Raw genomic sequence first — 27,932 nt, 5'->3', positions numbered from 1 at the left:
GCCTGTTAGCTGTTTTCCTTCCAGCACCCGCGGGCGGTTGCGTAACCAAACAAATTACACATGAGAAGCAAGGTGAGATGACTGCGTGCGTCTTATAACGTGTGACATAATGAGCACAGTCTGTCAGAGCGTCGCTGCGAAGCGTCCCTGGCCTGGTGCTTTATCTGTGCTGCCCCGGTTCTCCTTGTCGCCGGTTAAGCACAGGTTGGTTATTCCCAGGAGTCTGAGCTTTGGCAGTTGCATGCCTAAAGCCGTTTTCTGGCAGATTTCTAGCACCGTGTTTCTGTAATCAACTGAACTGCGGTGTACTGCTCCCGCTTTCTGTCTCACGGTGAAGAGAGTGTCTCTTTCCATCCTCCCCCACTCTGTGGGCTTCAGAGAGAGCATTGGGTAAACTTGCTAAGCGAGAAAAGTGTTTTGGTTTTGGTTTGTTTTAAATGCCATTAAAATACTGTTGTGTTTTTCTTCGGCTTCCAAATTGTGTGTAGAGGACTTGAAGTGTCAGATTTTAACTCCTTTTTTTGCTATGACTGGGACTTTCCAGCAGGATAAATAAATATTTAAAAAAAACAGGTATTTGATCCAAATAGGTGAATATTTGGAATGCTGTTTGAAGAAAGCATCTGTTAGCCAGGATATTTTGATGATCAAATGTTGAAACTGAATGTTAACAGCTACAATTTTCTTATAAAGATAAGGGTGGAAGGAAGATAGCATGTTTATATTTTTAGTAGGAAATACAAACTCCTGGTCTCTTCCTTCCCCAGCTGCCTGAAGGGAGCCTGCAGCTCACTCTCTACCAGTATAAAACATGTCCTTTCTGCAGCAAAGTCCGAGCTTTTCTTGATTATCATGGGTTGCCCTATGAAATTGTGGAAGTGAACCCAATAATGAGGAAAGAGATCAAATTCTCATCCTACAGAAAGGTGCCTATCCTGCTAGCCAATGCTGGAAGTCCTCTGGTAAGTTGGAAAATAGTTTCAACTATTTTGAAAGCTTGCTTGATTTCCCCCCTAGCACTAGATTTGTGCCTCTCTTTCATTTGTCACATACAGTATAATCTTTAAATCATCTTTTATTCTCTTAGGAGCCTAAGATTTGTTCCTTGCTTCATGGTCTCCTGTCCGTTGGCGTTATTAGAGTTTTTTGTTTGTTTCTTTCTTCCAAGACTCATTAGTTTGTGTAATGACTCTATAATGACTCCAGTGATTATATAGCTCCTAATAGCCCTTATACAAGACACACTTTTTTGTACCAGAGAGTAATGAGAACTGCTTATATCCTGGAGGAAAAGAATGAGATCTCAAGAAAACTGAAGACTTAAGTGTGTGTCCATCCCTAATGTTTCTTTTCCTTCTTTGCTGCCAAGAGCTGAAATCCCAAACCTGCCAGTATTGCCCTTATACCTAGCCGTCGGGTCCCCTGTTGTCAGAATGAAAGACAGACTCGGAAATGATCATCACAGAAGAGATCTCAGTGTATGGCTGCCTGTAAAAGTGTGTGGGGAAAAAGTGACTCAGAATGCTGGGGTAAAGACTTTGAAGAACTTTCAATTTCACCAAGAACTTCTTCTTAAATTCTGTCTTAATTCTGTTTTTCAGCAATTGAACGATTCTTCAGTGATCATCAGTGCAATAAAGACCTATCTTATTTCCAAGTAAGAAAACAGGATGATGGGAGAAGAATTGAATCTGAATGGCCCCAGCAAACTGGAGATTTAGAGCACCCTCTCAGAGATTAGCTCATTAGTATCTTGCTGACCTTAGTGTTTGAAGCTCTGCGTATTTGGCTCAGCTGACCTGATCCCAGGCTATGATGGTGTGGCTAATGCATGTATATGTTGGGGGGTGGGGGGGTGTGTATGTTAAAGATCAGCTTTTACCTTTCAGAACCCTTTTTCAGCTCTGAGATTCTCTTTGCACAAAGATTACTTAAACCTTGACTTGGGTTAGTCCCACAGCTAAACTTGCGTTTAGCTAGTTATAACATCTAGAGTGCAATCAAATTGCTGTGCTTGTGGCCTGTCCTTTGCACCCAGGCTACAAAACACTGGAGAGTTGTAGGAGGCTTTATGCCTGCAAAAACTTCCACTTGTGTCCTGTCTGACAAAGAGAAATRTAATGTACACTAATAATAATGTTATTTGCCAGTAACTATTCCAGAGTCTTTTTCAAACTTATTTCAAATGAATTTGCTACCTCATGCTTATTTTTAGAATAATACATTTTAAAGTGTGTATCTTCTGGTGTCTTTGCTCTTGCACATTTGTGTAGCAGCCAGAGCAGGTACTAACTGTGTTTCTGTCCTCAGGAGGAAGAGCTTAGAAGAGATTGTGTCCTTTTATCCTCCTATGAAAACTGTGTCTGAGAAAGGCAAGGAGACATTTGAGTATGGGAACAAATACTGGCTCATGCTGGATGAAACAGAGACAAAGCGAGTCTATCCCGTCAAAGAAGTGAGAGTGTAAGTGCTCTTAAATTTCTGGGTCTCCCAGGTAGGGTCGCAGCCTCCTCCAGATGTCCTCAGGGATGGTACAATCCTGCTGGTGCTGCTACTGACAGCTCCTGCCACCCCCCCCCCTTTCCCCTGCTTGGTAGCTAGAGTTGTTGTTTCTTACACAATTTGAAACAATGGCGTTAGCACAACCATGACGGTGGGAACTAGACTGTCTAGCTCCCAAGATGTCTCCAATTTCCTTCTTTGCCTTTTCTGTATGCTGCAGAGGAATGCTAGTTTCCCGTGAGTGGACTTGCTGCTCTAGTTTCCCTAATGAGAAGAGAAGCTAGTGCTCTATCTTAGTCTTAGTTTTAGTTTGAGATTGGAGTAGCTTTGACAAAGACAATGCTTCCGAGTATATTTCAGAGAGGTCACTGGAGCAGAAGGCTGGGTGGGAGCTTGTGACACACTCATCCTTGGCACAGTCTCTAGCTAGTGTCACTGTGATCCTAGATACCTCCTGTAGCCCTACGTCTGTACCTCATTCACTGAAAAGTCTCTCTTGAATACCTGCAGGGAAGAAATGAAGTGGAGAAAATGGGCGGACGATTGGCTTGTTCACCTCATCTCTCCCAATGTTTACCGTACCCCTAGGGAAGCCTTGGCATCTTTTGATTACATTGTCCGTGAGGGGAAGTTTGGCACCGTGGAAGGTTTCTTTGCTAAGTACATGGGGGCCATTGCCATGTTCTTCATTAGCAAGAGGTTGAAGAAAAGGTTAGTATCACTGGGCACCAAGTACACAAAAGGAATAGCTCCTCATCCTGTTGCTTTTAACCTCCTTAGCTGTGAACCCCAGATGTCAAAGTGTGGAACCTCAGTGTTTTAATCCAAACCATTTAATCCCATATGAGTAACAGCGGCGCTTCTTTGAAGGTACTGAACCCTTCTACTCTTCATGTTAAGATATGCTTATACATGTGCAGTACTACCTATTACTCACTAGCTATCCCCTTCTCTCTCTGAACTACCTTCTGAATTCCCGGGCGGGGACCAGCCCTTGATATTAGAGATGGTGAAAGGTTAAAGTAAGAAACAAACCAGTTGGAAAACACTGTATTTTCTCTCTTTACCTAGACATCACCTTCAAGATAATGTCCGAGAAGACTTATATGAAGCGGTTAATGAGTGGGTGAAAGCTGTTGGCAAACAGCGACTGTTCATGGGTGGCAGCCAGCCAAACCTTGCTGATTTGGTAAGAGGTTAATTTCTGTATCTGTAGTTAGGTATATGACAAGATTGTCCAGTTGTTCATCCATGTGAAATAGTAAATACGAACATAGATAGAGAAGGTAAGTTACATGAGATACATTGTCAGTGTCCTTTTTTTATACACTAACATAATTCGCACTAAAGAGAACTTGGAGATACTCATCTTGCATAGAGGAGGGTTGTTTTGTTCTGTTTTGTTTTTTGTTTTACTCTGGGGAAAATGTTCCCTAAGTGTGCACTTTACAATTGACGTAAGCATCTGGAGGTGGATGTCACTGATCATTTGGGAGCATGATGAAAGCTGTTTACAAATGGAGATGCTGATCTGGCTTGTGGATGTTGGTTAATAAACCTCACGCCTGCACAGGACTTACTATGTTCAGTGCTTTTGGAGTTTCCTTTGTGGCAGCAGTGCAAAGTGGAACATAAATTATCTTCTGCATCAGCAGTCCTTCATGGAATGCAAGTGAAGCATTTCATAACAGGGATTGATGCAGAGATAGGATTAGCTTTTCTCCTATAACTGCAGGTAGCTCCTGACCTTTTCTTATTACTTCCTCATGCAAAAACATGCTTATTCTTACCACCTGTTTGCCCATTCACAATCTTCCTTGCTTATCAGACTGGTGGAGTAGATGGTATGACAGGGAAAGAGCCTTATTGGCTAGGCTGTTGAGGTATTTGCATCAGTATCCTAAGGCATTTTCCACTGTTGACTGTTTTCAGTGTTGTTTTCAATCTTTATCTTCTGACACAGGCAGTATATGGGGTCCTCAGAGTCATGGAAGGACTGGAAGCCTTTGATGACATGATGGTTAACACCAAGATTCAGCCTTGGTACCAGCGCATGGAGGAAGTTGTTCAAAAAACTGAATTTACAATCTGATGTCGACCGCAGCTGTCTTCCTGAAATACTTGCATGGAAAAAACTTCAGAAGGAAAGGCATCTCATTTTTTTTAAAAGAGTTTAAAATGGGTTGGTCACACCTCATGGATGGACATGCAGACACAGACTGTCCCACTTAGAGCAGTAAGTCTCAGTGAGCAGAAGGGATCCAGCTGTGCATAAGCTTGAATATGATATTTAGGAGGACAGGGACAGGTAAAAGGGGTCTTGGACATTGCCGTATTCTGCAGTTCAATCCAAGGTTCTCCTTTACAGCAAACAGGCTTCTTCTAGGTGAGAGCCATGCTCAGAGCAGGTTGCTGTGAAAGCAAGCCACTCTCTTGACTAGTAAATGTTACAGCCATATCAAATATGATATGTCTGAGCAGTTTTTGCTTCAGGCTGTCTTCCTCCACTCATCCATATCACCTTAAAATGTTTTCCTGACTGAGGCACTGGATACTAGATTTTTAACTGACAATTTTTCCTGCAATAGAATCCTGCAAGCCTAGTGCTGTAGGAAGTGCAGGAGTCCGCGGTACTGGGAGAGGCATCCTTCCTCTGACAGAAAAGATGCTGCACTCCGCAGATTGTATGCTTTTGCTCTTCCTTGGAAACGGTTCTTTCATACCTGATTCTGTATGGTCTGCGAGGATRAAGGCCTGCTTCTCTTCATGTGCCCTGTGCGGTATCTGTGAATTCTTACCTTGCTTATTGTTTTGCCCAGAGAGCACACCCTACCCGGAAGAATCACTAATGCACAGGAAATACTTAAGAGATTTGTCTTGCAAAAAAATCTCCCTGGAAATACCCCTGAAAATCAGTTTGTTTCCGTTCTGGAAAGAATGGGATTAAGAGAAACCTACGTGCCTGGGGGCTTTCCACATGTTTTGTAATGTAAGACTATAACAAAGGATTTGCTATGGAGCAACCRGCACAGGAGTGTCACTGGGTACTTCTGTGCAATGTGAACTCTGCTGAGCTATAYGGGCTGGAAAGGCCTGGTGTCTTCRTGAGAGACAATGTGGGTTTGAAAGTGAGTGATCCTCTCTGCAGCCTGAGGCTTAGACTTCCTTAATGAGCAGTTCTAATTTCCCCAAAGAACAGGGGCTGCCTTCTAAAGAAACTGGTGCTTGGAGAAATTAGGGGTACAGCTGAAATCTGTCTGCAAAATAGGTATTTGCACTGTGGGGTTCGTTTTTTTTGGGGGGGGGGGAGCCTTTATTTGGTCTAAGAATGGTTGTCGAGTTTAATTTTTCCGAATGTACAGAATAAATAGAGGTAGCAGCAGGAAAATTAACTACAAATTCAGTTAGGGAAGAAAGACGATGTGTGCAGTAAAAACAGCTCTTTTTGTTGCCTTGTGACTCGCTAGACTTGCTTATTAAAGCTGCCCTGTACTGAAGGTCGTTTTCCTTAGTATCAAAAGAACAAAGCCCGGCTTTATAAAAGGTCGCTCGAGGTACATCGATGGGAGAAGCCTTAACCTTAAACCGCAGTAAACCCGAGCAGGGCGGCGGGGAGGGGGCAGGCTGCGGCCTGGGGCCGGCGCCGTTGCCATGGCGCCGGGGCGGTGCCCTTGTGAGGCGGGGCCGCGTCACGAGGGCGTTTGAATCGCCCAATGGCGGAGCCGCGGGCGGCGGCGCGGCGGCGCCCCCGGAAGTGCGGCGGCGGCGGCGGTGGCGCCCGCTGCCCCTGGTGCTGCCTCCCGCCGCCCGCCTCGCCCCGGCCGCGGGGTCTCCATGGCAGCCTCGCCGCCGACGCCGAGGACCTCCTGAGGCGGCGGCTGCGGGCCTCGCTCGGCTCTACACGGTGAGGGGGCTGGGGCGGGCAGGGCCCCGAGCCCGCGGGCTCCGCGCCTCGGCCGTTTGGGCGACGCCGCCCGGCAGCAGGCTGTGAGGAGACGCGGGAGCCCCGGGCTCTGCGTCCCGGGCGGGAGAGCGCTCCAGGCGCCTCGGGAGGCCCAGGGGTCGCGCGCGGCTGTGCCCGCGGCCGCCCGGGCTGCTGCTTCGGCAGACGGCCTTCCCGCTGCCCTCCGGGGGAAGAGCTGCTGCGCCGGCCTCTCTGCGCTCCTCGCCGGGCCCGCGTCACGCGCCGGTGTTTGTTGTCTCGAACACGCGCGCCCGCTTGTTTGTTCTCCTTCTCCGAACACGATGAGTTTTAAAAAAGGAGGTCTCGCAAAGAAAGAGCTCCTGATTTGCTCCTCACTCCGCGCTCAGGCCTGTCACATGTTTGACTGATAGCCTGGCAACAAGCAGCGGAACGGGTTCCGGCAACGTCGATCATCCTCCTTCGTTGCTCAACAGAATAGAACTTGCCTAATTATGACTCTTTTTTACTGCTGCAATTATACTCATGCAATTCCTCAGTATGGACAATCTTGTTCCAGACTGACAAGCACTTTTTGTTACTAATTCTGAACTACCATAGTAATCTGCCAAGATCATATATCTTTTTCCCACCAACATACAGAATAGGATATTTCCGACTGCTTTTCTGGCATTCCTTGTCCTGGTGTTTACGTAGCCCTCCTTTCCTGTCATGGCAATTAATTTCAGTAACGAGCGTGTTAGAACAGTGGTATTATGTGTTTTTCTCTGTTGCACTAATGACTCTCATTTAAGTTAAGCGAAGCTCTTAATAACTTTGATTATACTGAGGGTTCCTCGTTTGATGTCTATTGCCACTGCGCTACTTGAGTTAGTAATCAAAATTTAAAATTTTAACAAAAAACAGAAGCAATAATATTAGTTTTACTTACAGCAGGTAATTACAGGAACCTTGGCAAGCTGAAAAATTAATCAATGAACTATAACAAATGATCTGATCTAGCAAAAGTATTGTACAAAAACCTGCTTTACCAACAGGTTGTGCTTTACTTGTAACACTGTTCTTATGTAGCAAATTGTGAACAAGTGGTTCCCTAACACTAGCTAACTAAGCCTGGTTTCCTATGGATTGTGTCTCCTATATCCTATATATACTCTTGTAACTGTGCTTTGTCCCCCCTGCCTTGCACACTAGTCCTTTTGAGCTCCCTCTTCCTTCGCTATCGTATCAAGTCCCGTAAGTACTAGCAGGAAAGAAGCTGCTTATGCTGTAGCCAAGCCCAGTTTGGTGTGTGCTGATTAGCCATTTGGAACAGTTTGTTTGTGGGCAATGCAGCTCTGAGGACTCGTACTGCAAGCTTTCCTTCAGCAGGGGCACTAATCTGGATCCATCTCCTCAGCCTACAAAACTGCATAAAACTAGACTGAATACAAGGCTCCCATGTTTCTCTCAAGTTTTGTAGAATTGGTTGACGATGCCAGAAGTTATTGAGGGTGTGCGGTTTGGGAGGGAAGAGAGATGGACAGGTGCCCTAGAACTGTTCAAACCTTGTTTCCCTACAGAGCTAGTTAAAAATTGGACTTAAAATTTGAAGGTCTTTAATTGTTGGAGTAAGGTTACCTTGTGTCATTGTACAAAACACTTTCTGTCATTTAAAACAACTTTTATTAGCAAAATGTAAGGAATGATAATCTCAGCTCTTCCCTCATCCCGTGCTTGTCAGACAGAGGATGCGCTGACACGCTAGCTCTTGTTTAGGCTTGTACGTTTGATGTGTTTGAGCCTGCATGTTGCCTTACAGTGAAGGGAATAGGGATGCTCAGGAATTGGCACCCTTTTCTATTAGTGGTCGTTCTGTTATTTCTGTATCAGGTTTCCCTCAGCCATCAAGAATGAAGTGACTTCAGTCTCTGCACAGAGAACACTGTCAAGAGGAGCTGAAAGTTTGTCATTAACTGTAAGTAGTTATACCTAGGCTGACAGGAACCCTTTTGCCAGAATCAGGTTAGTGCTGCTAGTGGATTTTTGTAAGATTTACAATTGCTTTATATTAAAGAACAATAATCTCAAACAAACCAAAGGATCATGCTTAAAACTGATTACTTTAACCTTGCGTTTCCAGGCTTTTCTATTTTGCGTTAGGCACTGATTAAGGTAATGCATGCGATTAATGTGTGAATTTGTAAAGGCATGCATCACTGAGAAATAATACAAACAAAAAAAAAGATCTGCTGTGATCCAAAAGCTTTTAAACATTTGTTTAACTTCAGAAAGATTGCTTGAAGTTAAGCACCCATGAAAGAGTTTATCGGTTCAGGGATGTAGGATGCAAAGATCTGATGGTTTCATGTTAATTTTTGTTAATGAAATTAATTCCTCCCTGCCCCATAACATTTCTGTTCAGGAATTGGATGGTGTTGGTTATCAGAGCTCTTGATTTGCTTACTTGCTTTTAAAACTTTGAACTCCAATGACTCTTGCAGACACCCTCTTTCAATCTAACTGTAGTGGGTCTTTGATAGCCGTGTTAAAAGCAGACAATACTAGAAGCTGAGAAATAATTTGTATAATTCCTAGCTTTACCGCAGAACAGCATGCAGTTCAAAATGGCAGATGCTACTGAAAGGAAGCTCAAGCTTTAGCCGAGGCTGGCCGTTGTTGCTCTCTGCCACACCGGGAAATGTTGTTATTTCCAGTTTCCTTATTCACAGGTTTCCTTTCACTGTATTGCCCTTTCCCGTTTGTGGGAGAAGAGCCATGAAGAACCGTTCCTCATCTCCCCCTTTGCACGTCCATGTGGATGAAAACACCCCTGTCCATGTCCATATTAAAAAGGGTCAGAAAACAACACCTGCAAAATGCCAGGTAGGAGTGTGTAGCCGGGCGATTGTCCTCTGCAAATGAGGAAAGTGAAGGGTCCTAGAAACACCACACAGTCTTCAAGGTCTGTTTTTGCTTTTATGAGAGAACTGTAAAACTCATTGCCTTGTTAACTGTATTCATATTCAATGGTGAATTTTCAGTAGCATTTTCTATGATTAAGATTATTTAAGTATGATACAGAATATATAGTTAGTTTTCATGGCTTGTTTTATAATGTTTAAATGTATGATTGTGAGAAGTGCCGCTTCTGATGGTTTTTAGATAATATTTTAAAAGAATCTTACAAATAATTAAACTTTACATTACACTGTCCTCTGCGTCACAATTTAGGTAAGTAAAATAAATGACTTTGAGTAGCCCCTCAGCCATGGCAAAGCTTGAAATAAAATTAGTCTTTTAGTGTTGAATCCTATCAAACAGAGGCTTTTGTGTGTCTGTTAATAGAACATCTCCCTGTCCTTTTGGCTGAAGCATGGGGAAGTCCTGCTCCAATACTATGTGGGTTTGGGGATTTTTTTTTCCTCTTATTTTCCTGAATTTGTGCCCTGATAATCAAACATTTGTTTTTTTGGCTTCATCCCAAAACTCTTCCTTTTAAACAAACAAACAAAAAAGGTGGGGGAAGGGGAATAATAGCTGGGTATTTCAAGTTCCCTCTGGATTGTATTAAATTCAGTATGTATTTAGGAAAAAAGAGAGTCTGGATTTAAACCAACCTTCTTATTTTGCTGAGCTATGTGGCAAAGAGGATTTCCTGGTAGCCTTATCCACAATAGTCTAGAAGGTGATAGTGAACTTGGTTTGCTAACTATGCGATATCCTGTCTTGTAGCTGGATGTTGTTTATGCAAAAGTGTTCTCAAAAGGTGAGGGAAGTTGCTAGCTCATTCTTCCTCGTATCTGCAGATGTTCTGTTCTAGATCCTCTATTAATTTATCTGTGTGCTTATTGCCAATGGCAAATATTGTAATGAGATAAGGACTGACAGTGAAATCAATGCCTCCTTCTAGTGAATTCCTCGTGAGCTGCTTTGGAATATCTGATTTTTCTTGTCTAAGGTTATAATTGAGTGAAAACACTTTAATTTTATTTTGGTTCAAGCACCTCAAATTCAATTCAAATAAACATGGATCTATTAGTTGACCAGAAAGCTGGTGAAACACTTCAGGGGCTTTTTATAACCAATTAGACTGCACTGTTCTTTTTTCTCTGGTAGGGCTGCTGTCAAATGTTATAGCTGCTGGTTTATGAGATGAATCTGGACTGGAGAAGGGATCTCCCAGGTCATTCCTTCTGCACATAAAGGGATTGTATTACAGTATTTTTTTGTGCATCTCCATACAGAGGACACTAGGTGGTTTTTTTGTTTGTTTATTTGTCCCCCCACGCACACACCCCCGGCCTGCCAGGTGACTGAGGTTCTCATTGCGTCACAGGCGCAGAGCCCCCAGCGGTGTCACAGAGTCGCTGTGTGATAGACAGCGAGCATGTGCTCCGTCTAGCCACTGAATGTGCAGTAACCTTTCCTTCTGCCTGGTGTGACCCTGCTATGACAGCTGCTTGCTCAGCTGAGCTGCCTGATCTGAYGTATCATGTGAAACACTAGGTGATATTTTTGCGTGCCTGAGCTTTCGTTTGTTTTTACRGCACTGAAGGTTTTAAATGGTTCCTGTAAAGTCTGTGACTTACCTCATTTTCTCTTTCCCCTTCTTTAGCAAAAGCACCAACAGAAAACAAAAGGGGATGCTGTGAGCATGCGCCGAAATGTCCGGGTGAAAACTAAGGCCCCCTGGGTGCCCCCAGGCAAAACATCTGTCCGGGAGTCCACCTACAAATGGGAGGTATGGCTGATTCTGCTTCCTCTTTATAGCAAAATTTCAGGTTTATTTGATGTTGAAGAAAGCAGTTGGGTAATGTCAGGCTGGAGGAAGCTGCACTCATCTGAAAGAAGGGCACTGTCACCTTGCATCCATTTTAGGTATCTCATATTCATCCTTTTCACTTTTTAATAAATAAAAATTGAGAATTAATCAGCTGCCTATGTGGCCATCTCATACATTTTTGTCTCAAAAGAACAGACAAATCCATTTTGGTTTATTATATTTCAACTCCTCTCCCTTCAAAGTCCCATATGGGGCACAGAGAGGAACTGCTGCTGTTTGTCTTTTCTGAAATGTGGAGCATTTGTGTAGGAATGCATAATATTTTCTTTCTCATGGCTCAATAGTATTGTCTCTTGCACTACTGGCTCGTGCTAGATGAGAATTTGAACTTACATTATTTCTTCTTCTTTTTTCTGTTTGAATGTTATACCAGCCCCCACGTGTGCTGGATTTAGCCTTCCTATGTTCTTGACCTTTCCCTGATGGACATGAAGGAGCTCTGTTCACAAAATTCTTTTTCTTCCTTCCTAACATTATTGCTAGCGATGTGAATTGGTCTCTGGTTTTGGAGGAGTTAAGGTTAGAACATTGTTTACAACTTTATATTTAAAAAAAAAAATGCTGCCCTTTATTGCTTTTCTACCAGGGACCAACTCACCGCCTAGAAATTACACCTTCAGATTCAGAAAAACTGTTGTCAGTATTGCGCCTGAGTGACCTCTCTACAGATGAGGAGGATGCTGTTTGCTGCAAAATGAACGAATATGAAAAGAAGATAGATAGCTTGATGAATGTGGTGGGAACGCTGAAGAATGAGGTGAGGAGACTATGTAAAGACCTGCAGGCTCAGGCTTCCTGGCTGATCGTTTGGCAAGAGGAAGCTAGAGGCTGGAGTCCTGTCTTGGCGGAATGGAAGGCTACCCAGGCCCTTAGTTAGCTGGCTTAAAGAGGTCAATCTGATTTGTTTAGAAGAGCTGATCTACACAGTGAGAAATTCACTAATGCCTACTATGAAACCTTTAATGCCTTATCCATTTAAAAAGGTTTTGCTGTGCTTCAGTTCCCAAAGAATCTTGCTCCTGGTCAAGCCTAAAATCTGAAAACCGGTCATTTCAGAAAGTGAAAAATCATTGTATGATGATGTTTTATTGTCAGAGAATCCACTTATTCAACAAGACTGTTCTGATTCTCTTTCCAAGTATGCAACACAGTAATGTTGTGTTCACCAGCTAAACAGCCTCTTAAGGACTTGACAGCATTTAAAAAATGGATAGAAGAGGTTTCCAGACTCCAWAGCCTGCTCTATGGTGGGAGCAAACTGCAGTTTTTTTCCCTCTAAGTTTACACGGAGGGTAGCAGATCTTGTATTCTTGTTGCAGTACTCAAATTCTATTTTTATTGACTTGACCTTCAGGTGGTTTTGAGTCAAGGATTCTTATAGCAAGCTTTTCTATTTTATTTATGCTACAAAATCTGATGGAATTACTTGCATGATTATGAAACAAAAATTAATTTTAGTATATTTAATACATGAATTGAATCTAAACATTTTGTGGTGTTACTTAAACAAATCCATAATGCAATATCACATTCATTTTCTTAGCTTTACTTCTGTACAAGCCAGGGAATCTCCAGCGACCTTTTCTGCTGCGTAAAGCAACAAACCTGGTACACTGGTTAAAACCCCCTCTATATTCTGTCCTCCTGCACATCTTCAACTGTTTATAGTGCTCTTAACTGCTGAATGGGACATGCATGTCATTCATGAGGAGTAGTAGTCAGCTTCTAAGCCCCCTTCAGCTCTTGAGCAGTCTGTCTGCAGCTCCCACTCTTCTACCAGTAGTGACAGTGGGCTGCCACAGGACCTCCTGWGTAACCCAGGCTTGAGGTGTTGGAAATGAGATGCCGGGGGCTGTTCTGGTTGGTTTCACCCAGTCCCACTCTGGGCTCCATCTCCCAAAGCAGCGATGGAATGATGAGAGCTCTGGCCATCTGCAGCCTGTGAACTGCTACCTGAGCTCCCTCCCTGTTAGGTCTGAGGTCTGTCACATGTCTCATGGCTGATTACAATTTTTGGTACGTAACTTAAAGCCAGGAAGCTTGGATCTCCCTGTGTTTGTGGGACGCAAGGTATTTCCAGGCAATAAGTAAAGTATGCCCCTTGTGAACTGTCTGGAAGTATCTAGGCAAAAAAACCCGTGGTCTTTTTGCTATTGCTATTTGCTATTTGAATAGCTGGTTCAATGGTTTGAGATGTGTACCACTCTAAAAGCAGCTGTTTTGACTCAAGCTCTATTTAAATGTATCTTTATCAGGCCAAGATGCAGAAACAGGAGGAACAGCAGCAACGGACAAAGCGTCTCCTTGAGGAGCAGAAAGAAGAACTGAATGAGGTCACTCAAGAGCTGGTGGAAACAGAACATGAGAACACACTGCTCAGACGCAATATTGAGCGCATGAAAGAGGAGAAAGATCTGACTGTGTAAGCACCAGTTCTCCATTGTTCCTGCAAACAGTGGTATTTACAGGGCACTTACCTCCTTCGTTGCTAACATCGCTTAAAGCTGTGGTTTGTACCCTAGATCTGGGTGTCAGTATTGCTGAAGAACTGATATTCTTGGGGGTTTTTTTTGTCTTACTTGAGAAAGGTGACTTCAGATGGCAAAAGCTGCAGAGAAGAGCTCTAGCATGATTATTAGAATTGAGAAAAACACTTTGAGAGGAACTTGAAAGAGGTTGGCTTGAATGGCCTACTAGAGGTCACCCTGGCTCTGTTGTTAATATTTTAAAGGTCAGGAGGTGTTGCTTGGGTTGTGATAATATTGGTACAAGAACAAATGAATAAACGTGGAGCTGGAAATTAGAGGAGGATTTTTGGCCTTTGTGGAAATCGTACTGAGACAAGAGTGACAGCCCCTGGGAGGACTGAATCGCGTTTTTCTCTTGGTGACCCTAAATATCCCTTTCAGTCTGATGTACTTATATTTGCCTTGTGTCTGAAGAATTAGGGGAGCTTGTGTTTCCAGGGAGACACTAGTTTTGTGAGAGGATCTTATCTTTTCCTTAAAGATCACTTGGAAGTTAATACTGTGTGTATTCCTTTTCTGAAAACTCTGAATACTCCTGAGACTTACAAGTACCTACTAAAAACTTTGAGCTATAGATTTTGGTGTGCTTTTCTGTTTCCATGTTCAGCCATTGCTCATTTGGAAACTTATTTCTGGTAATAACTTAAGTGCCCAGGAAAAACAGCGTTATGTTTGGGATTAATAGTGTGTGCACACTTTGGTATAAGCCCCACTTGTTCCCTCTAAATTCCTTTCATAGTTGAGTTCCTAGCAAGCTCCTGGAGTCTACTGGCTTMTATCAGAACAACTTCCACACTGAAAGAGGGTGAATCTTAGGTGGTACTTCTTTAAAGCTTTTGTACTCATGTTAAAGGGATTTTATCCATTTTAACCCTGGGAGCAGTATATCCATAGTGGCTGGTATAGCTGTCACAGCCACTTCTCACTCTGATGGCTGAATTCTCATTACAGGCTACAGAAAAAGTGCTTGCAGCGTGAGAAGGAGTGTCTGATGTCCAAGCTGAGTGAAGCAGAGAGGGATGGAGCAGCTGCAGCCAAACAGATCCATGCTCTGAAAGATACAATTGGGAGACTCAACGTTGTAGGTTTTGGCTGTTTTTGTTCTTGCTTTTATTATGTTGTCCTGTTATATGGCTGATTCAAAACTGTAATGCTCGTGTGGCTGATCCAGAGAAACATAAGGAAATGTAGAGGGGTTTTACATGCTTAAGGTGTTTGCTAAACCTGTTTGGAATTGGAGTGTTTATTTGCAGCATCCCAACGCCCTTCTGCACATACGGTGACAACTATTGCGCTGCTTATGCTTGTATCAGCTTCATAGCTTAATTTCAGACTTTGAGATGTTGCATGTGAGCACATCTCCCTTTTTTAGGAGAAACACATGAGCAGCTCAGATATTAACACACTGACAAGACAAAAAGAGCTGCTGCTACAGAAACTGAGCACCTTTGAAGAAACCAACCGGACACTCCGAGAACTTCTTAAAGAGCAGCAAAACCGGGAGGTGAGCAGTGCTGTGTGCTTGAACTTGGATGACTACAGGAGGCAAATAGTGTCTTGTGGCCTGAAAATGGAACCTGAGTTTGGAAGCTTTTAACTGTTGTTCCCAACCTTGCTGCTGATCCTGTGTGATAAAGGATGGATTGTTACTTTATTGAAGTAGGCAGAGATAATGAAAGACTGACTGCTGTGGGGATGTTGTAGCATCTGAGTCTCTTACTCCATTAAAAGGCATAGGCTCTACTCTCTTGCCAGCTCTTTCTCATCTGGGTACAGCTGTATTTGCAGATTTTAGACTTGTATCTGTACAATACCCCCCTTGGTTATGTCTTTGGCATCTCCACCAACACTTCTGCTAATCATGGTAGTCTGAAATATTACTGCTATAGTTTTGTTGCCAGAAGTCTGAGGACTAGATGTATCCTTAGCTAATGGTAGCGTAAGGATGTTCAGAACTTTATTTTCACAAGCTGGACTGTATGAACAATATACAGAAATGGAATTGCTACTATTCCTGTAGCTTATATCCCATTTGAGTAAAAGCAGGCCAATGGTAATGGTTTTATCAGCTACTAGTGAGTATGGAGAAAAGAATTGAGTGCCTCTTTGTGAGTTTSCCTCAATAGTGAGAGAGTTTTGAAAGATCTTAAATTGCCATTGTGCTTTTTAATACCATCCTTGACGGGGAAAAGAGAAAAAGCTTTCTGGGATTAATGATATTACGTAAAACATGTAGCCAAACTGTTTCTTGCTATCTTCTGAGAACTGCTGCTGCAACAGGAGGGAGATGGTTGATTTCCCCAGTTCCATCTTAAGAATCTGTATAAAATACTGACTTGCTTTGGAAGGCTGTTTTTTGGGGAATAAAAAGTGAATGTGGCTTTTTGGGTAACAATTTTTCTTACATATTTCTCTTGTAGAAGGATGCTCAGAAGATATTGGAGCAGCAGGGAACACTGTTGAAGAGGCTGGCTGACACAGATGCAGAGAAAGTGGTAAGCAAACCAAAATCATTTTTTCTGTGGAATGGTAAAGCAGAGATACCTAAAATTGCAAGCTCTTCTTTGTCTTGTGTTCAGCCACCAAGTCTTACACCAAAAAAAAAAAAAAAAGGCATTTGTTCTAGTCAGAGGTGCTACATTGCCCATCTGGTTAACAACCCGCTATGCTTCAAAGTGGATAGATTTTCGTAGCCATAAGAGTACTGCTATGATTTACAGTATTCATCTATAAAGGAGAAGAGGTGCTGATACTTCTCAGTACAAACATAAATGATTCTGCCTTCCTTTCCTTATGGTACTGAATGTACAAAGCAGGAATTGTGCTATATGTGTCTTTAAAAAGAAATCTCTGGGGGTGGGGGAGAAAAAAAATATCCACCACCAAAATACCCCTGACAGCTGGGATAGAATTCTTCAGTTTTCACTATGGAAATCATCTTATACTTGGAGATAGTAAAGCACAAAGAGGGCAGGTTTTCTGTTCCTGCTTCCGACACTGAATGAGTGAGTGACCTGGTGCCGGTTTTGTTTGCTGCCTTATCTGTAAACTGAAAAATAGTTCTCACATTGCCAGAAGTTTTAAAACTCTCTGTGAGACATGAGCAGTGCCCTTTTCTTGACTGTGAAGTATATAGTGCCGTTAGGTTCTGGTTCTTGACTGGGTATGCTAGGCCCTCTTACGCAATTGTACGTGCTTCCCTTTTGCTTTCTGCTTGAGAAGAATCGAGACTGTTTTTCCTAGGCTGAGGAAGCTGTTGCTGTGGATACCAGATTGAGTGTTGTGCGTCAGAGGGTCTCGGGAGGGAAGCAATTACACCTCTTTCCCTCCCCCTGCCAACCTATATGTTTTTTACTTAAAATCTGAGTGGTGTTTGTTTTCTAGCAACTCCAGATGATGCTTCAGGAGAAAGAAAAAGAGGTGGATGACCTTACCGTTCAGATACAGACAGAGAAGGTAGTTTCCTTCTTCTGTTCTCCCCTCCCTGCTCTACCTTCCAGTTCTGCAGAGGCACAGATATTCCAAAACATAGGTCTGGACTTGTAGACAATTATTCTCTAAGGGATCAGATCACTGGCTTCCTTAAGACCAGACAGATAGCCACCTGTTTCCCACACGATTGTAGATTTAATATTCTATTAATAAAACATCCATCACAAAGATGAACAGGTAGTATTCTCTTTTTGCCTGGGCTTATCAGTGAATTGCCTTTCTGGCTAAGGTTCTGCTGGTCTCTAATGTCAAATTCCAGTCTGTTCCTTTCTATAGGAAGTAGAAGGGAAAGGTGGTGGAAGAGACCAGATGTGAAGGATAGTTTATCCTAGAACAAATCTTTCAGGCTAGTAATTCGCATCCAATGTAAAAGAAATGGTTGCTCTTTTGTTGCCCATCTGGGTAGCGAATGGGAGCTGGTGAGGGTCCATCTGAGGAAAGTGGAGGTGGCTGGGGATAGTATCAGACTTCTGCACTGAATGGTCACGTATTAGAAAGCATTTCTTCTACTTGTTTGCCTAGAAAGAAAGTGTGTGTCTTGTTTGTTTCATATTTAGGACCAGGCAAAGACAGCGTGTGAACTTTCCAAATCTATGGAGGTTGTGAGAGGCCACTTACAAGCGCAGCTGCGAAATAAAGAAGCTGAAAACAACCGTCTGACTATCCAGATCCGGGTACATTTTCAGTGGTCTCTGGGGGTTGTCTTTTCATTTACATTCATGAGCCAAATCCACTGACCAGGGAAATAGAATTTACCAACTATTTTTCTGCTGTGTCTGGTAGACTGAAATACTATCTGGTGCTGTTTATGCCATGTTAATGTACATTGTGCCTCTCGGCTGAAGTAACAGAAKAAAAATCTGTTTACTTCTGATGGCATGAGGCAAAATCATAAGCTTAAGGGCAATGTATTTATTAGAAAAAAWTTTCTAAGTTAATTAATATGTAATTATTTAAAAGATGGCTTTGCTTAAATCGGCCATCAAGACACACTGTAAACTGTTTAATTTGCTTTCTTGGAAAAATGCTGTGCCATGAGCTCCTGTATTTGATTGCACTCACTGTTAATGAGGAGGAGAGTGTTCCCCTTGATTTAAAGTTCAATATCTTGATTTAAAGTCTTATGTTTAACATATCCATTGATGTAAAGAACATAACCGTGTTAATGGTTTGGAAGAGCTTTAATTCTGTTAAGCAATATAGCTGAACATAGCAATATTATTATATGTGAGCATTTCAGTTAGAACAAGAATGTTCTCAGGTAGCTCAAAAGCAGACCGTTATCTGTCTTGGTCAGAAGAAGGAGTCAGTATTCTGGACATGAGAAATAAAGGCTCTTTCAGAAACCCTACAACTAGCAAGAAATATTGAGATAAATTTAGTTCTGAAGTACTGAGAGGTCAATAGAGTTGCACTCCTTTAAATTAGGTTGCTGTTTGCCTCACTTCATTCGAGTTTGACAGGCATTTGAGAGAGTCTACTTTTTGATTCTGATTCGTGAAATCTTTTGTATCAAGGTGGAAATACTGGATATAACTTCTGTTTTTTAAACCTTCCTAGAAAACAGCCGAGTTACAAAAGCCCTCTCTCCTAAAGGATTTCTTAGTTTTGGCACCTTCAATCTTAATTTTTTCCTATATTATTACTTTGTAAGTTGCAGCGAAGGGAGTTGTTTCTGTGTGTCCAGAATAGGCTGTGACTTTCTGTTTAAAAGCAAACAGTGTTGGGATTGAACCTATAGCTTTTTCAGTATTATAGAGGTCATGCTGACGTGTTTGTCAGTGTTAGGACAGGATTGTGTAAATGAAATGAGATTACAAGTACCTTCAGACTGAAGGTTTGAGGGCTTGTGTCCATGTCTCTCCACTATTGCTAGGAAAGTAGTTGACCATTTGAGGATTTGGGTATAAGGTGGTTATTCCCTGTGGTGTGTTTCCTCCCCGCTGCAGAATCTGGAGCGCAATGGAGCTCAGCATAAGGTAGAGGTGGAACATATCATGGAACAACTGAAAGAGGTAAGGCAGAAGGCAGACCGTGATAAGGAGGCCCTGAAGAAAGCTATCCGTGCACAGAAGGACCGGGCAGAGCGGAGTGAGGAGTATGCAGAGCAATTGAATGTCCAGCTGGCAGAAAAGGTACCTGATAACAGGGGGAGGAGTGATGTCACTTCAGATCACGCATCTAAATCCTTGACTTCTGGTAGCAACCCTGGGGAGAGAATCTGCTTTCAACTAATGAGATTTATTTTTGTCCTGATGCTTTGGCCCATTTATGCTAAGTTTAGAACAAATCCACTTTTCTGAGCTGTCGCTATTCACTGCAGTAACTTAGGACATGGAATAACTTGGGTCATACTAAGTGAACAGATCTGATTTTTTCACCTGGTTCTCTAGTACCATCCGAGGGTTGACAAAAGTCAATAAAGCCTTGTGGTTTGGCCTGAAAATTCTGAATGGGATTGGCTGTTAATCAAAAAGCTATCCAGAGCAGAAAAATATAAATAGTTAGAGATGCACTGAAACTTCCTSTTGGAAAAACGGCCAAAGGATATCAAACAAAAGCAGAAAAGCAGGATGAAGACAAATCAGAAAGGACCATGGATATGATGCTRCCTGATTCTTTCCTGTTTTTAGAATTCCAGAGACCAGAGCCTCTAGTGAAATCTTAGCCATTCTTTGTATTTCTGATATTTGATTTGCTGCCTTCAAAGAGGATTCTCCTTTCCCTGCTGATATGTATGCTGGCTGGCATTAATGTTGTTGGAGAATGGCCTTCTGTAAAGGGTCAGGAAGAGTTAAAATAAATGTCTTTGGTAACTAAAAGTCTTAGTGAAATCTCTACACTTATCAGTATTCCAGCATATTGTCCGCATATCCCATGTACAGTTACATTTTTGTCACTCTTGCTCTTTTCCTCATGTATTGTATTTCCTTGTTTTGACAGGACAGTTATGTTGCTGAGGCACTGTCTACTCTAGAGTCCTGGAGGAGTCGCTACAACAAAGTAGCGAAGGACAAGAGCGACCTTGAACTGGAAATTATTATGCTGAACAGGTTAAAAAAAAATTAGTGTGGAGAAACTGGCAGAAATGGGGATGAGTTCCTAGTTCAAGAATGAGTCAATGGAACTTCCAAGATTGTCTGTAAATATCCAGGCAAAACCATTACTATCTAAGGGTTAGAACAGAGGTTGGAGAGAGAGAGAGAGAGACGTGGTTTCTGCTGCTGGCTTTCCACAGCAAAGGGTTGATTTAAGGGCTTTGTGACCCTTAGGTCTTTCCGTTCCTTTGCCTTTTTGTGATGCTTTAAAATAATTTAGGTTAAGGATTAACCTTAATTAACAATCTGCTTTTGAGATGTTTGAGATCCTTGAATGAAAGGGGTTAGAAGTTACAGACAGTATAGTTCATGCCAATTTTCTTGTGAAGGTAAATAAATCTGTCAGTATCACTGCAATACAGTTGTTGTTGCAGGAAAATTAAAAAAGAAAAGTAGGTGTGTGGCAGGAGAGAAATCCCTCTTTATCCTGCACATCTTGGGGGCAATGCATCTGAGCTCTGGGAGACAATTCCAGTGAATTCCTAGTAGGCCAAGGAGATCAAGGGAGTGTAGCAACATAAAATAAAGGTGTGCATACCTGCACAGAGGGGAAGATGAAAGGGTAGGGAAAAGCCATCTTTCTGAAGCTAACTTTCAAGGACTAGGAGTCTTGTTTTTTCTTGTCATTTGAGGGTTGATTTTCTTTGTATGGCAGCCGTATTACAGACTTGCTGGAAGAGCAGAAAACCCTGGAGGACAAGATGCGAGAGGACAGAGATGTTTTGGTAGATAAATTGCATCGTCAGGCCACAGAGACCACTTCTTTCAAAATGGAGAACGAAAGGCTAAAGGTTAGTGATTCCAGGGTTTGGAGCTGAAATGCTGGAACAAAAGGGAGAAATTATAATAAGTTGCTCTGCCTCTGAGGACAGAGGTGAATTGCACCCACTGCTGCCAATTAGTTTTGAATCAATTTTACCATAACCTGAGTAGGACAGGGCAAGCAGGCTGGGAAGAGACACAAGAAAGAGAAAAAGCGAGCAGTCTGGAAGGACTGGGTTTCTTCAGCCTTTTGGGTAGGAGTATATCCAACCCGAAGTCCTGTACCTTCCAGCTGAGATCTTGCATCTTGTAATGATGCTGCTGGCCGGAGATTAAAAACTGTAGTTCACCTAGAGAGAATGGCAGTTTCCATGACATCCTGCTTACCTTTGGTGATCTTGTAGGTGAACAACATAATTTTCCTCTTGGAAAGCTAGGCATCGCTCCAAATAAAGAGTGACCCTAATCCAAGTAGTACAGCTCATTCAGTCAAATGTAGAATCAGGATAAAAAGACTGTACGTTCCTTCCAAAGCCACGTGCTTTGGTGTAAATTTGGCAATCCCTTGGAATCTGGAAAACTTGGCTAATTTAGACCAACAAAAGTTTATTCTCCTTAGTCTAGACAGTCTTAGCCATCTAGTATTGTAGTTACTTCGAAGTACTGACTGGAAGATGGTTTTTTTTTTTCAGGCTAGTGTGGTCCCAATGGAGGAAAAGCTGAACCAGGCACACATGGAAGTGCAGCAGCTCAAGAGCTCTCTCAAGAATTATGAAGGGTTGATTGAAACCTACAAGTCACAGGTAGGTATCTTACCCCATCCTTCAGCCCTTGCACTAAAGTGTTTTCTCCTCTTCCTGTTGTGCCTTAACCCTTTGTCTGCTCTTGGAGGATGTGGAGTTTCATGTGTTTTTGGTCCTTATGTTGCTATTTGCCTGGGTTTTTTTTTTCTTTTTTGTTTGTTTTCAAATGGCAGCATTCAGATTGTCATGTGCCATATGCCAAAATGTGGAAGATCTGCCTTCCTCAGTATGTGCTGATAATTAAGTCATTACGAAGAGCTGACTCTACCAGTAGAGATCTTGATTAATGAAAAAAAAAAAAAAAGGCTTTAATTATTCCATTTTCCCTGCTCCTTTTCTTAAAAGGTAAAGGAAAATAATCATAGTCAGATGCTCTCTATTACCCTTCAGTGTGGCAAGTGCTGTTCCTTGGCTGCTGCTTTGGGGATTTGCATATTGTGACACTAGAAAGATGAGGCAAAAGGAAGAGAAGGTTTGGTGGAAAGCCCACGTGATCCAGATGGGAGAGGCAGAAAGTGAACTTCCAAACTTAGTCTGGGGTCATGGTTAGTACTGCAAGAATCCTGTTGCTAATCCTTGAGCAGTTTTAATTACTCCAAAGCATTGCACATTTTTTGAAAACTATAATAGGTAAGTTATGTGTGTGGTTTTTTTGTATGCCCAGGTGTTGAAGAACCGAATGGAAGCAGATGATGTGACAGCAAAACTGGAGATCTGTGATAAGGAGAACAAGACACTAAAGAATGAAATGAGCAAAGAGATTGAACTGGTAACTGTTTCTCTAACAGACTGATTTTTGCAGGTGTTCATGGATTCAACCTGTTCTTAAAGTAGTGAAAAATGGCTGCAAATAGGGAATAAAAGGGCTTATTTTCCATCTGAGTTTGCATTTTTCATTAGTTTGGCTCAGGGGATTGTTCATTCTGCAAAATTAATTGGACATTTAGCAACCTCTTTTGATTATATGGTGTCCTTCAGAGGTGTTTAAATTGCTTAGTATGCCCTTTGCTGCAGAAATGGCAGTTTAGAGCAGTGGACTCTGTAGGTTGCACCATTGTCTGTTGTGAAACAACTTTCCTCAAAAAAGAGCTTGTATATCTAGTAAAATTGAAGCCCGGGATTCTGAATGCTTAGTTGTTCTCTCCCCATAGGGCATGCAAAGTCTTAAGAGAAAGCCTGCTGGAGTAGGATGAGACCCTAGGCTTTGAACTCCAGTACTTGCCAAATATCCACACAGTGTCATTGTGGCAGACAAAAAAAAGCTCCACTGAAGTTAAGAACTTGTCTAGACCTTATAAACATTTCAAAGTGTCTCATGTTCTCTTCTTTGCCTGTCCTGTAGGCTCGTCAGCAGTTCCAGAGCCAGCTTGCTGAGCTAGAAAAGCTCCCCGAGATCCTGAAGATCACAGAGACACGGCTGGCAGAATGTCAGGACCAGCTTCAGAGTTATGAGAAGAAGAACGCGGACCTGTCTGTCATGATTACAGATCTTCGTCAGCGGGTAAGAGACTGGCAGAAAGTACCTGCAGCACAGCAATCTTCAAGTCCGAGATCAAGATGAATTTCTAATCACAGGAAGGTTCAGACTTCGTCTCTGTTCATGTCTCTCATTTGAAATAATTAAACGTGCACTGCAAAATAAAGATGTGTGCCTGTCTTTGTGTAAGATAGCAGCATAGTTAGTAGAATTCCTTGCTATGTAAGAGGTTTCTAATCACTTGGTGTGGAATGTTATTGGAACTTGGATGGTAGTAATGGCAACACTTGGAAATACCAGCGCTCACTTCTGTTACTTTCATCATCTTGTCAGCTTTCCCTCATGCATTTTTTTGCTGAAAGTGCTGTCCTAACCTTGTTTTTTCACCATGATTTCAGGTTGTTTTTCCAAACCGTCCTTCGTCCCTAGGAGGTGTGTAGGTGTTGCAGGCATGGCTTCCACAGCTATGCCTCAAGACACAGTGAATGATCCTGCAGCCTGAGTGCTTTACTTGATTTGCTTGGAGTTACTAACTTTCCTAGTATTTCAGGCTCTAATATTTTTGTGGGTTGCTGTCATGCATATGGCTGCTTTTAAAGTGTGCTTTACTATTATGCTTGCAGGTGACTGCTCTCTATGCAAGCGCTTACAGACCTGGCTGTTCATTTGTGATGTTGAAGAATTGGTCCACAAATGAACTGGAAGCACCAACAAACTGGACATTTAGTGCTTTGCTCTTCTATCCACTGTTCCTTTTCTAGGACTCTCCAGAAATCATGAATTGGGCATGTTTCTTTCTGGRGAGCAATATACATTTTAGGTGGTTGGCCACGTGTATGTAGTGACTATTCTGTAAAGTAATTAATTACTGTAATTTTTAGATTGAGCTCCAGGGGGACAAAATGGAGATGACAAGAGAGAGGTATCAATCTGCCCAGGAGGAGAATAAGCAGCTCACTTTGAAGGTGGAGGAGCTGGAAAGGTTAGAAGTAATAGACGCTCTTGTTCTCTTAACCTTCCCTCTCCATCCTCTTCCCATTGTTTTTTCAGGGGATTGAAACAGCTTCTGATCGATCTTGTTGTTCCAGTCCCCCACTTGCCTCCAGGATTCTTGTACATTCACCTATCCCACAAGGATCTCTAATTAGTAACTATCCACTAGAGAGTGAGTTACAGGTTTTTGAAGCACTTTTTACTAGTATTGTCAGATAGGATCATCGCTTAAAGCAGACAAACCAGCTCCTAGTCCAATCTAGCTTGGCAGTTCTGAGGTTACTAAATATTACGGTGTTTTTACCCATGCTCATAAGTACCTTTCAGTGATGATGTCTGGGAAAAGGCAAGTCTGTGAATACTCTGTATGTCCCTCAACCTTTGAAATTCTAATCTGAGAAGTGGAGAAGTGTTTCTTGGGGCTCTGACCTTTTGAGGGGGAATAGAATCTATTCACAGACTACTCAGTGACCTGACAAAAAGGCAAACTGAAGCACACTTCGTTTAAAATGAATAGGTTTCCTTCCCTTATTGTCTTAACCCAGAAAACTACAGACAACGAGTGCCCAGAACATAGAATTCCTTCAGGTCATAGCAAAACGTGAGGAGTCAATCCACCAGTGTCAGCTGCGGTTAGAGGAGAAGACCCGTGAATGTAGCTCCTTGGCACGTCAGCTGGAGATGGCTATTGAGGATGCCAAAAGACAAGTAAGTAATTCCTTGTGTTTGTGAATCTTCCCAAAATTACTTAGACTGTAAAAGAGGAATAGTGAGAACACTGGAAATACCTCCTCAGCCTATCACTAAATTCATGAAAGTCACTGCATATGCAGTAAAATGCAAACAAGAAAATGTCAGCACAAACCTTCCAGAAACAGAACCCTGCTCTGCAGTTTGCAACAGGAGAGGGGAGAGCACTAGACCGAGCTGCTGCTTATGTCTGAGAATGTGTCCCATTAAACTCTACAGGGCTTTTGTGGGCGATGGAATAGGGTAAAATCATTCTTCCATAGACAACCCTTTAACAAAGTCATTATTCTGTTATCTGTAGGTGGAACAAACACGAGAACGAGCAGCGTCTAGAGAGAAGGCAGCCCAGTCCAAGATGTTGGATTTGGAGACCCAGCTGAGCAGGACTAAATCAGAGCTGAACCAGTTGCGTCGGAGCAAAGACGATGTGAGTGGTTTGCAAGAGATACTCTTGCTGTGCTGGCACTGTCCTGGCAGCTACTGCAGTTCATAAACCAAGGTCCTACGGGCATGCTGCAGAAGACATGCACAGCTTTTTGCTGTGTCCAAATGTGACATGCTGTCATGTGTCCATGACAGATGTGTGACATGACGTGTCTGTTATGTCACTAACTCGGGAATGTGGAGCCTCATTCTCTATTAATTACAGTAGTGATTTGAATGAAATTGCTCTAAATTTGTTTGCATAAGAAAAGAATCAGACCTTTCTTATGTTCAAAAAAGATTTGTACTGGATGATACGGAGAGATGTCACAACTCCAACTTTGTTCACTGCTCTGGGTTATCTGAGAATGGGGAGCTATTTCGCTTCTGGGGGAAAGAATTTCTTATGACTGAAGAGAGATCTTTCCTAATCTCCCATTTACCCTGCCTGTTTCCTTGAGTTTTACTTGGAATTGGGCTGATACATGGATCAGCTCAAATTCCTCTTGAGAGAAAAGTGTGGTTTATTCCCCAAAACTAGAGTTAATCAGTTTAAAAGGCCCAATTGATTAGCTGTGGTGTCTCCTGTTTTTATCAGCAGGTTGGTGAATGGAATTGGGAATGAGCAGAACAAATTATAAAGTGTTGTAATATTGTGTGTGCCATCCATTGCTGTGTTAATTCGTGCTGTCCTCAGCACTTTTGGGGAATGGCTTAAGGTTAATGTGACTAGGATGAACGTTGCTATCTTTCAGCCTGTGTTTTGTGCTTCTTTGTGTAGGCAGAGCGCCGGTACGAAAGCCGCCTACAGGATTTAAAGGATCGGTTGGAGCAGTCAGAGAGCACCAACCRCAGCATGCAAAACTACGTCCAGTTCCTCAAGTCTTCCTATGCCAATGTTTTTGGAGAAGGTGCCTTGCTGAGCTCCTCCATCCGCTCTCGTTCTTCTCCATGAGGACAATGCTCTCCCTGTCCCACTGCTGTTAAGCACAAAAGGAGCCCTATTTCAAAGCCATATCTTATCTGGAAAATTGGTTGCCATTTCAGGGTAGGGAGAAGTTTTCATATTTTCCTTGCACCATGAGGTGGTAAAACGATGGTGGTATATGCCCTAAATGTAGGGTATCTGCAATACTGGTTTGGTATTGGACGTTGGCATCATGCCATAAATTATGCCCCAAAACCAGATGGTTTTGAATATGTAGAAATGGTCATCTTAAAACCTGGCAGTGGTTTTAGTTGAACATCTTAATGTTTTTTAGAGGTCTTTTCATTTTTATGCATCTGTCTTCATTCTCTGTGTGTTAGGGAGATCATGTTTCTGTGTTGTGGGTTTTTTGTTTTTTTTTTTTTGTAATTTGTAATTTTTTTTACTGTTGCACATTGATACAACGGATGGTGGGAGAGGGTCCACCCACCGGAAGTGTGAAGCTGAAAATAACTTAAGTGCCTGGGCTCTACACTTATAAAAGATTATCTCCTGAACAACCACCCTATTTGTAAATGGTTTTATACCAGAAGCAATGAATGTTATTTGCACTTGATTTTTGTATACTCTGATCCTCAACTTTTATCTCGAGTGTGATCTTAATGCATATTAAAGCTTCTAACTTGCTTTATACCTTCCAAGCAAATTTCCTGATCCTGATTTATCCCCAGAACTGAGCCAAAACTATCTGAATTCAAAGGAAAGATTGTGGTTTAATCTCAGCGGGACTCGAATTGGGGTCTCAGTGTGACGCCACGGGATTTGGGACTGTGCGTGAAACGCTGATTTGGTCTTAAGCCAATTTAAGAGCAGCTTTATTTCTGCTCAACTTCTTTATTGAACCAGGCTGCACCTTCTCCAGGAAAATCAGGTCTTTAGTGCGTCGACTCCCTAAAACTCATGGGCTCTCCAGGGCCCTGTTCCTTCCGGTAAATGGTTCCTAGGGGGAGAAAAATAAACATAATTGTTTTTATTTTCCTCTCTTTCGTATTCTATTTATGTGCGATGCAGTCATTGAGCAGTATTTGCCATAAGGCTTTTCTAAGTTAATCATTATTTGAGAGTTGTTATTTTGTGTGCATGTGTGTAACACTTAAAAAAAAAATTAAAGGTGCTATGGTAGAACGAACAATAAATTACCTTTCACTGGTGTCACATAGAGGATTTCCTCCTCGTTTGTCAAGGCTTCGGGGAACTTGCCGTTTCTTGGGACTTCTTTGGGCAAACAAATCACGAGGGCGCTTGGGAGGGCGGGGGAGATCCGGACCCCGTTTCTGGGGCTTCTCCCCCCTCAACGCGGCGCGGCCCCTTCCCCCGCCGAGACTCTCCCCGGGGCAGCCTCGAACCCGCGGCCCCGCGCTCGGAACGG

The 27,932-nt window shown here is 42.5% G+C and overlaps 2 protein-coding genes and 1 long non-coding RNA gene across 10 annotated transcripts; 2 read left to right on the top strand and 1 right to left on the bottom strand.

Moving 5' to 3' along the window:
• The first annotated feature begins 6 nt into the window (after positions 1-6).
• Positions 7-5,961, top strand: PTGES2 (prostaglandin E synthase 2). 4 transcript variants are annotated; one of them, XM_026059741.1, is made up of 7 exons: positions 7-204; positions 768-962; positions 1,602-1,657; positions 2,311-2,463; positions 3,013-3,213; positions 3,574-3,691; positions 4,466-5,961. In XM_026059741.1, exons 2-7 carry the CDS (start codon positions 891-893, stop codon positions 4,592-4,594), a joined length of 729 nt encoding a protein of 242 aa, XP_025915526.1. In that variant the 5' UTR covers positions 7-204; positions 768-890; the 3' UTR covers positions 4,595-5,961. The 4 variants fall into 4 exon arrangements, with proteins under 4 accessions (XP_025915526.1, XP_025915527.1, XP_025915525.1 ...); XM_026059740.1 differs by having other exon boundaries at positions 25-72; XM_026059742.1 differs by lacking the exon at positions 4,466-5,961 and having other exon boundaries at positions 16-72; positions 3,013-3,372; positions 3,574-3,665.
• A 312-nt stretch (positions 5,962-6,273) lies between these two features.
• On the top strand, positions 6,274-27,196 carry ODF2 (outer dense fiber of sperm tails 2). 5 transcript variants are annotated; one of them, XR_003252479.1, is made up of 21 exons: positions 6,274-6,406; positions 8,297-8,381; positions 9,136-9,289; positions 11,022-11,147; positions 11,836-12,006; positions 13,505-13,671; positions 14,729-14,858; positions 15,150-15,281; positions 16,198-16,272; positions 17,162-17,233; positions 17,827-17,943; positions 19,219-19,404; positions 20,213-20,322; positions 21,023-21,158; positions 21,822-21,932; positions 22,597-22,701; positions 23,275-23,433; positions 24,460-24,574; positions 24,948-25,110; positions 25,454-25,579; positions 26,357-26,502. XR_003252479.1 is itself a non-coding variant. In XM_026059676.1 (21 exons), exons 3-21 carry the CDS (start codon positions 9,182-9,184, stop codon positions 26,528-26,530), a joined length of 2,469 nt encoding a protein of 822 aa, XP_025915461.1. In that variant the 5' UTR covers positions 6,274-6,406; positions 8,297-8,381; positions 9,136-9,181; the 3' UTR covers positions 26,531-27,196. The 5 variants fall into 5 exon arrangements, 4 of the variants coding, with proteins under 4 accessions (XP_025915461.1, XP_025915462.1, XP_025915463.1 ...); XM_026059676.1 differs by lacking the exon at positions 24,460-24,574 and adding an exon at positions 24,291-24,391 and having other exon boundaries at positions 26,357-27,196; XM_026059677.1 differs by lacking the exon at positions 24,460-24,574 and adding an exon at positions 24,291-24,391 and having other exon boundaries at positions 9,121-9,289; positions 26,357-27,196.
• LOC112963003 lies at positions 26,916-27,890 on the bottom strand. Its single transcript, XR_003252480.1, has 2 exons — positions 27,704-27,890; positions 26,916-27,503 (listed from the first exon to the last, which is right to left on the bottom strand). It is a non-coding gene; the product is annotated as an uncharacterized LOC112963003 (long non-coding RNA).
• Positions 27,891-27,932: the final 42 nt, after the last annotated feature.

The sequence above is a fragment of the Apteryx rowi genome, unplaced genomic scaffold (genome assembly GCF_003343035.1).
Source record: "Apteryx rowi isolate R43461 unplaced genomic scaffold, aptRow1 scaffold_16, whole genome shotgun sequence".
Lineage (NCBI taxonomy): Eukaryota > Metazoa > Chordata > Aves > Apterygiformes > Apterygidae > Apteryx > Apteryx rowi.
This window is presented reverse-complemented; position numbering and strand designations above follow the sequence as displayed.

What these genes read in the sequence shown, in the direction of transcription:
- PTGES2 (XM_026059740.1), top strand. An exon ending in CCCGTCAAAGAAGTGAGAGT is followed by an intron (nt 2,464 to 3,012) that starts GTAAGTGCTCTT and finishes GAATACCTGCAG; the next exon opens with GGAAGAAATGAAGTGGAGAA. An exon ending in AGCCAAACCTTGCTGATTTG is followed by an intron (nt 3,692 to 4,465) that starts GTAAGAGGTTAA and finishes CTTCTGACACAG; the next exon opens with GCAGTATATGGGGTCCTCAG.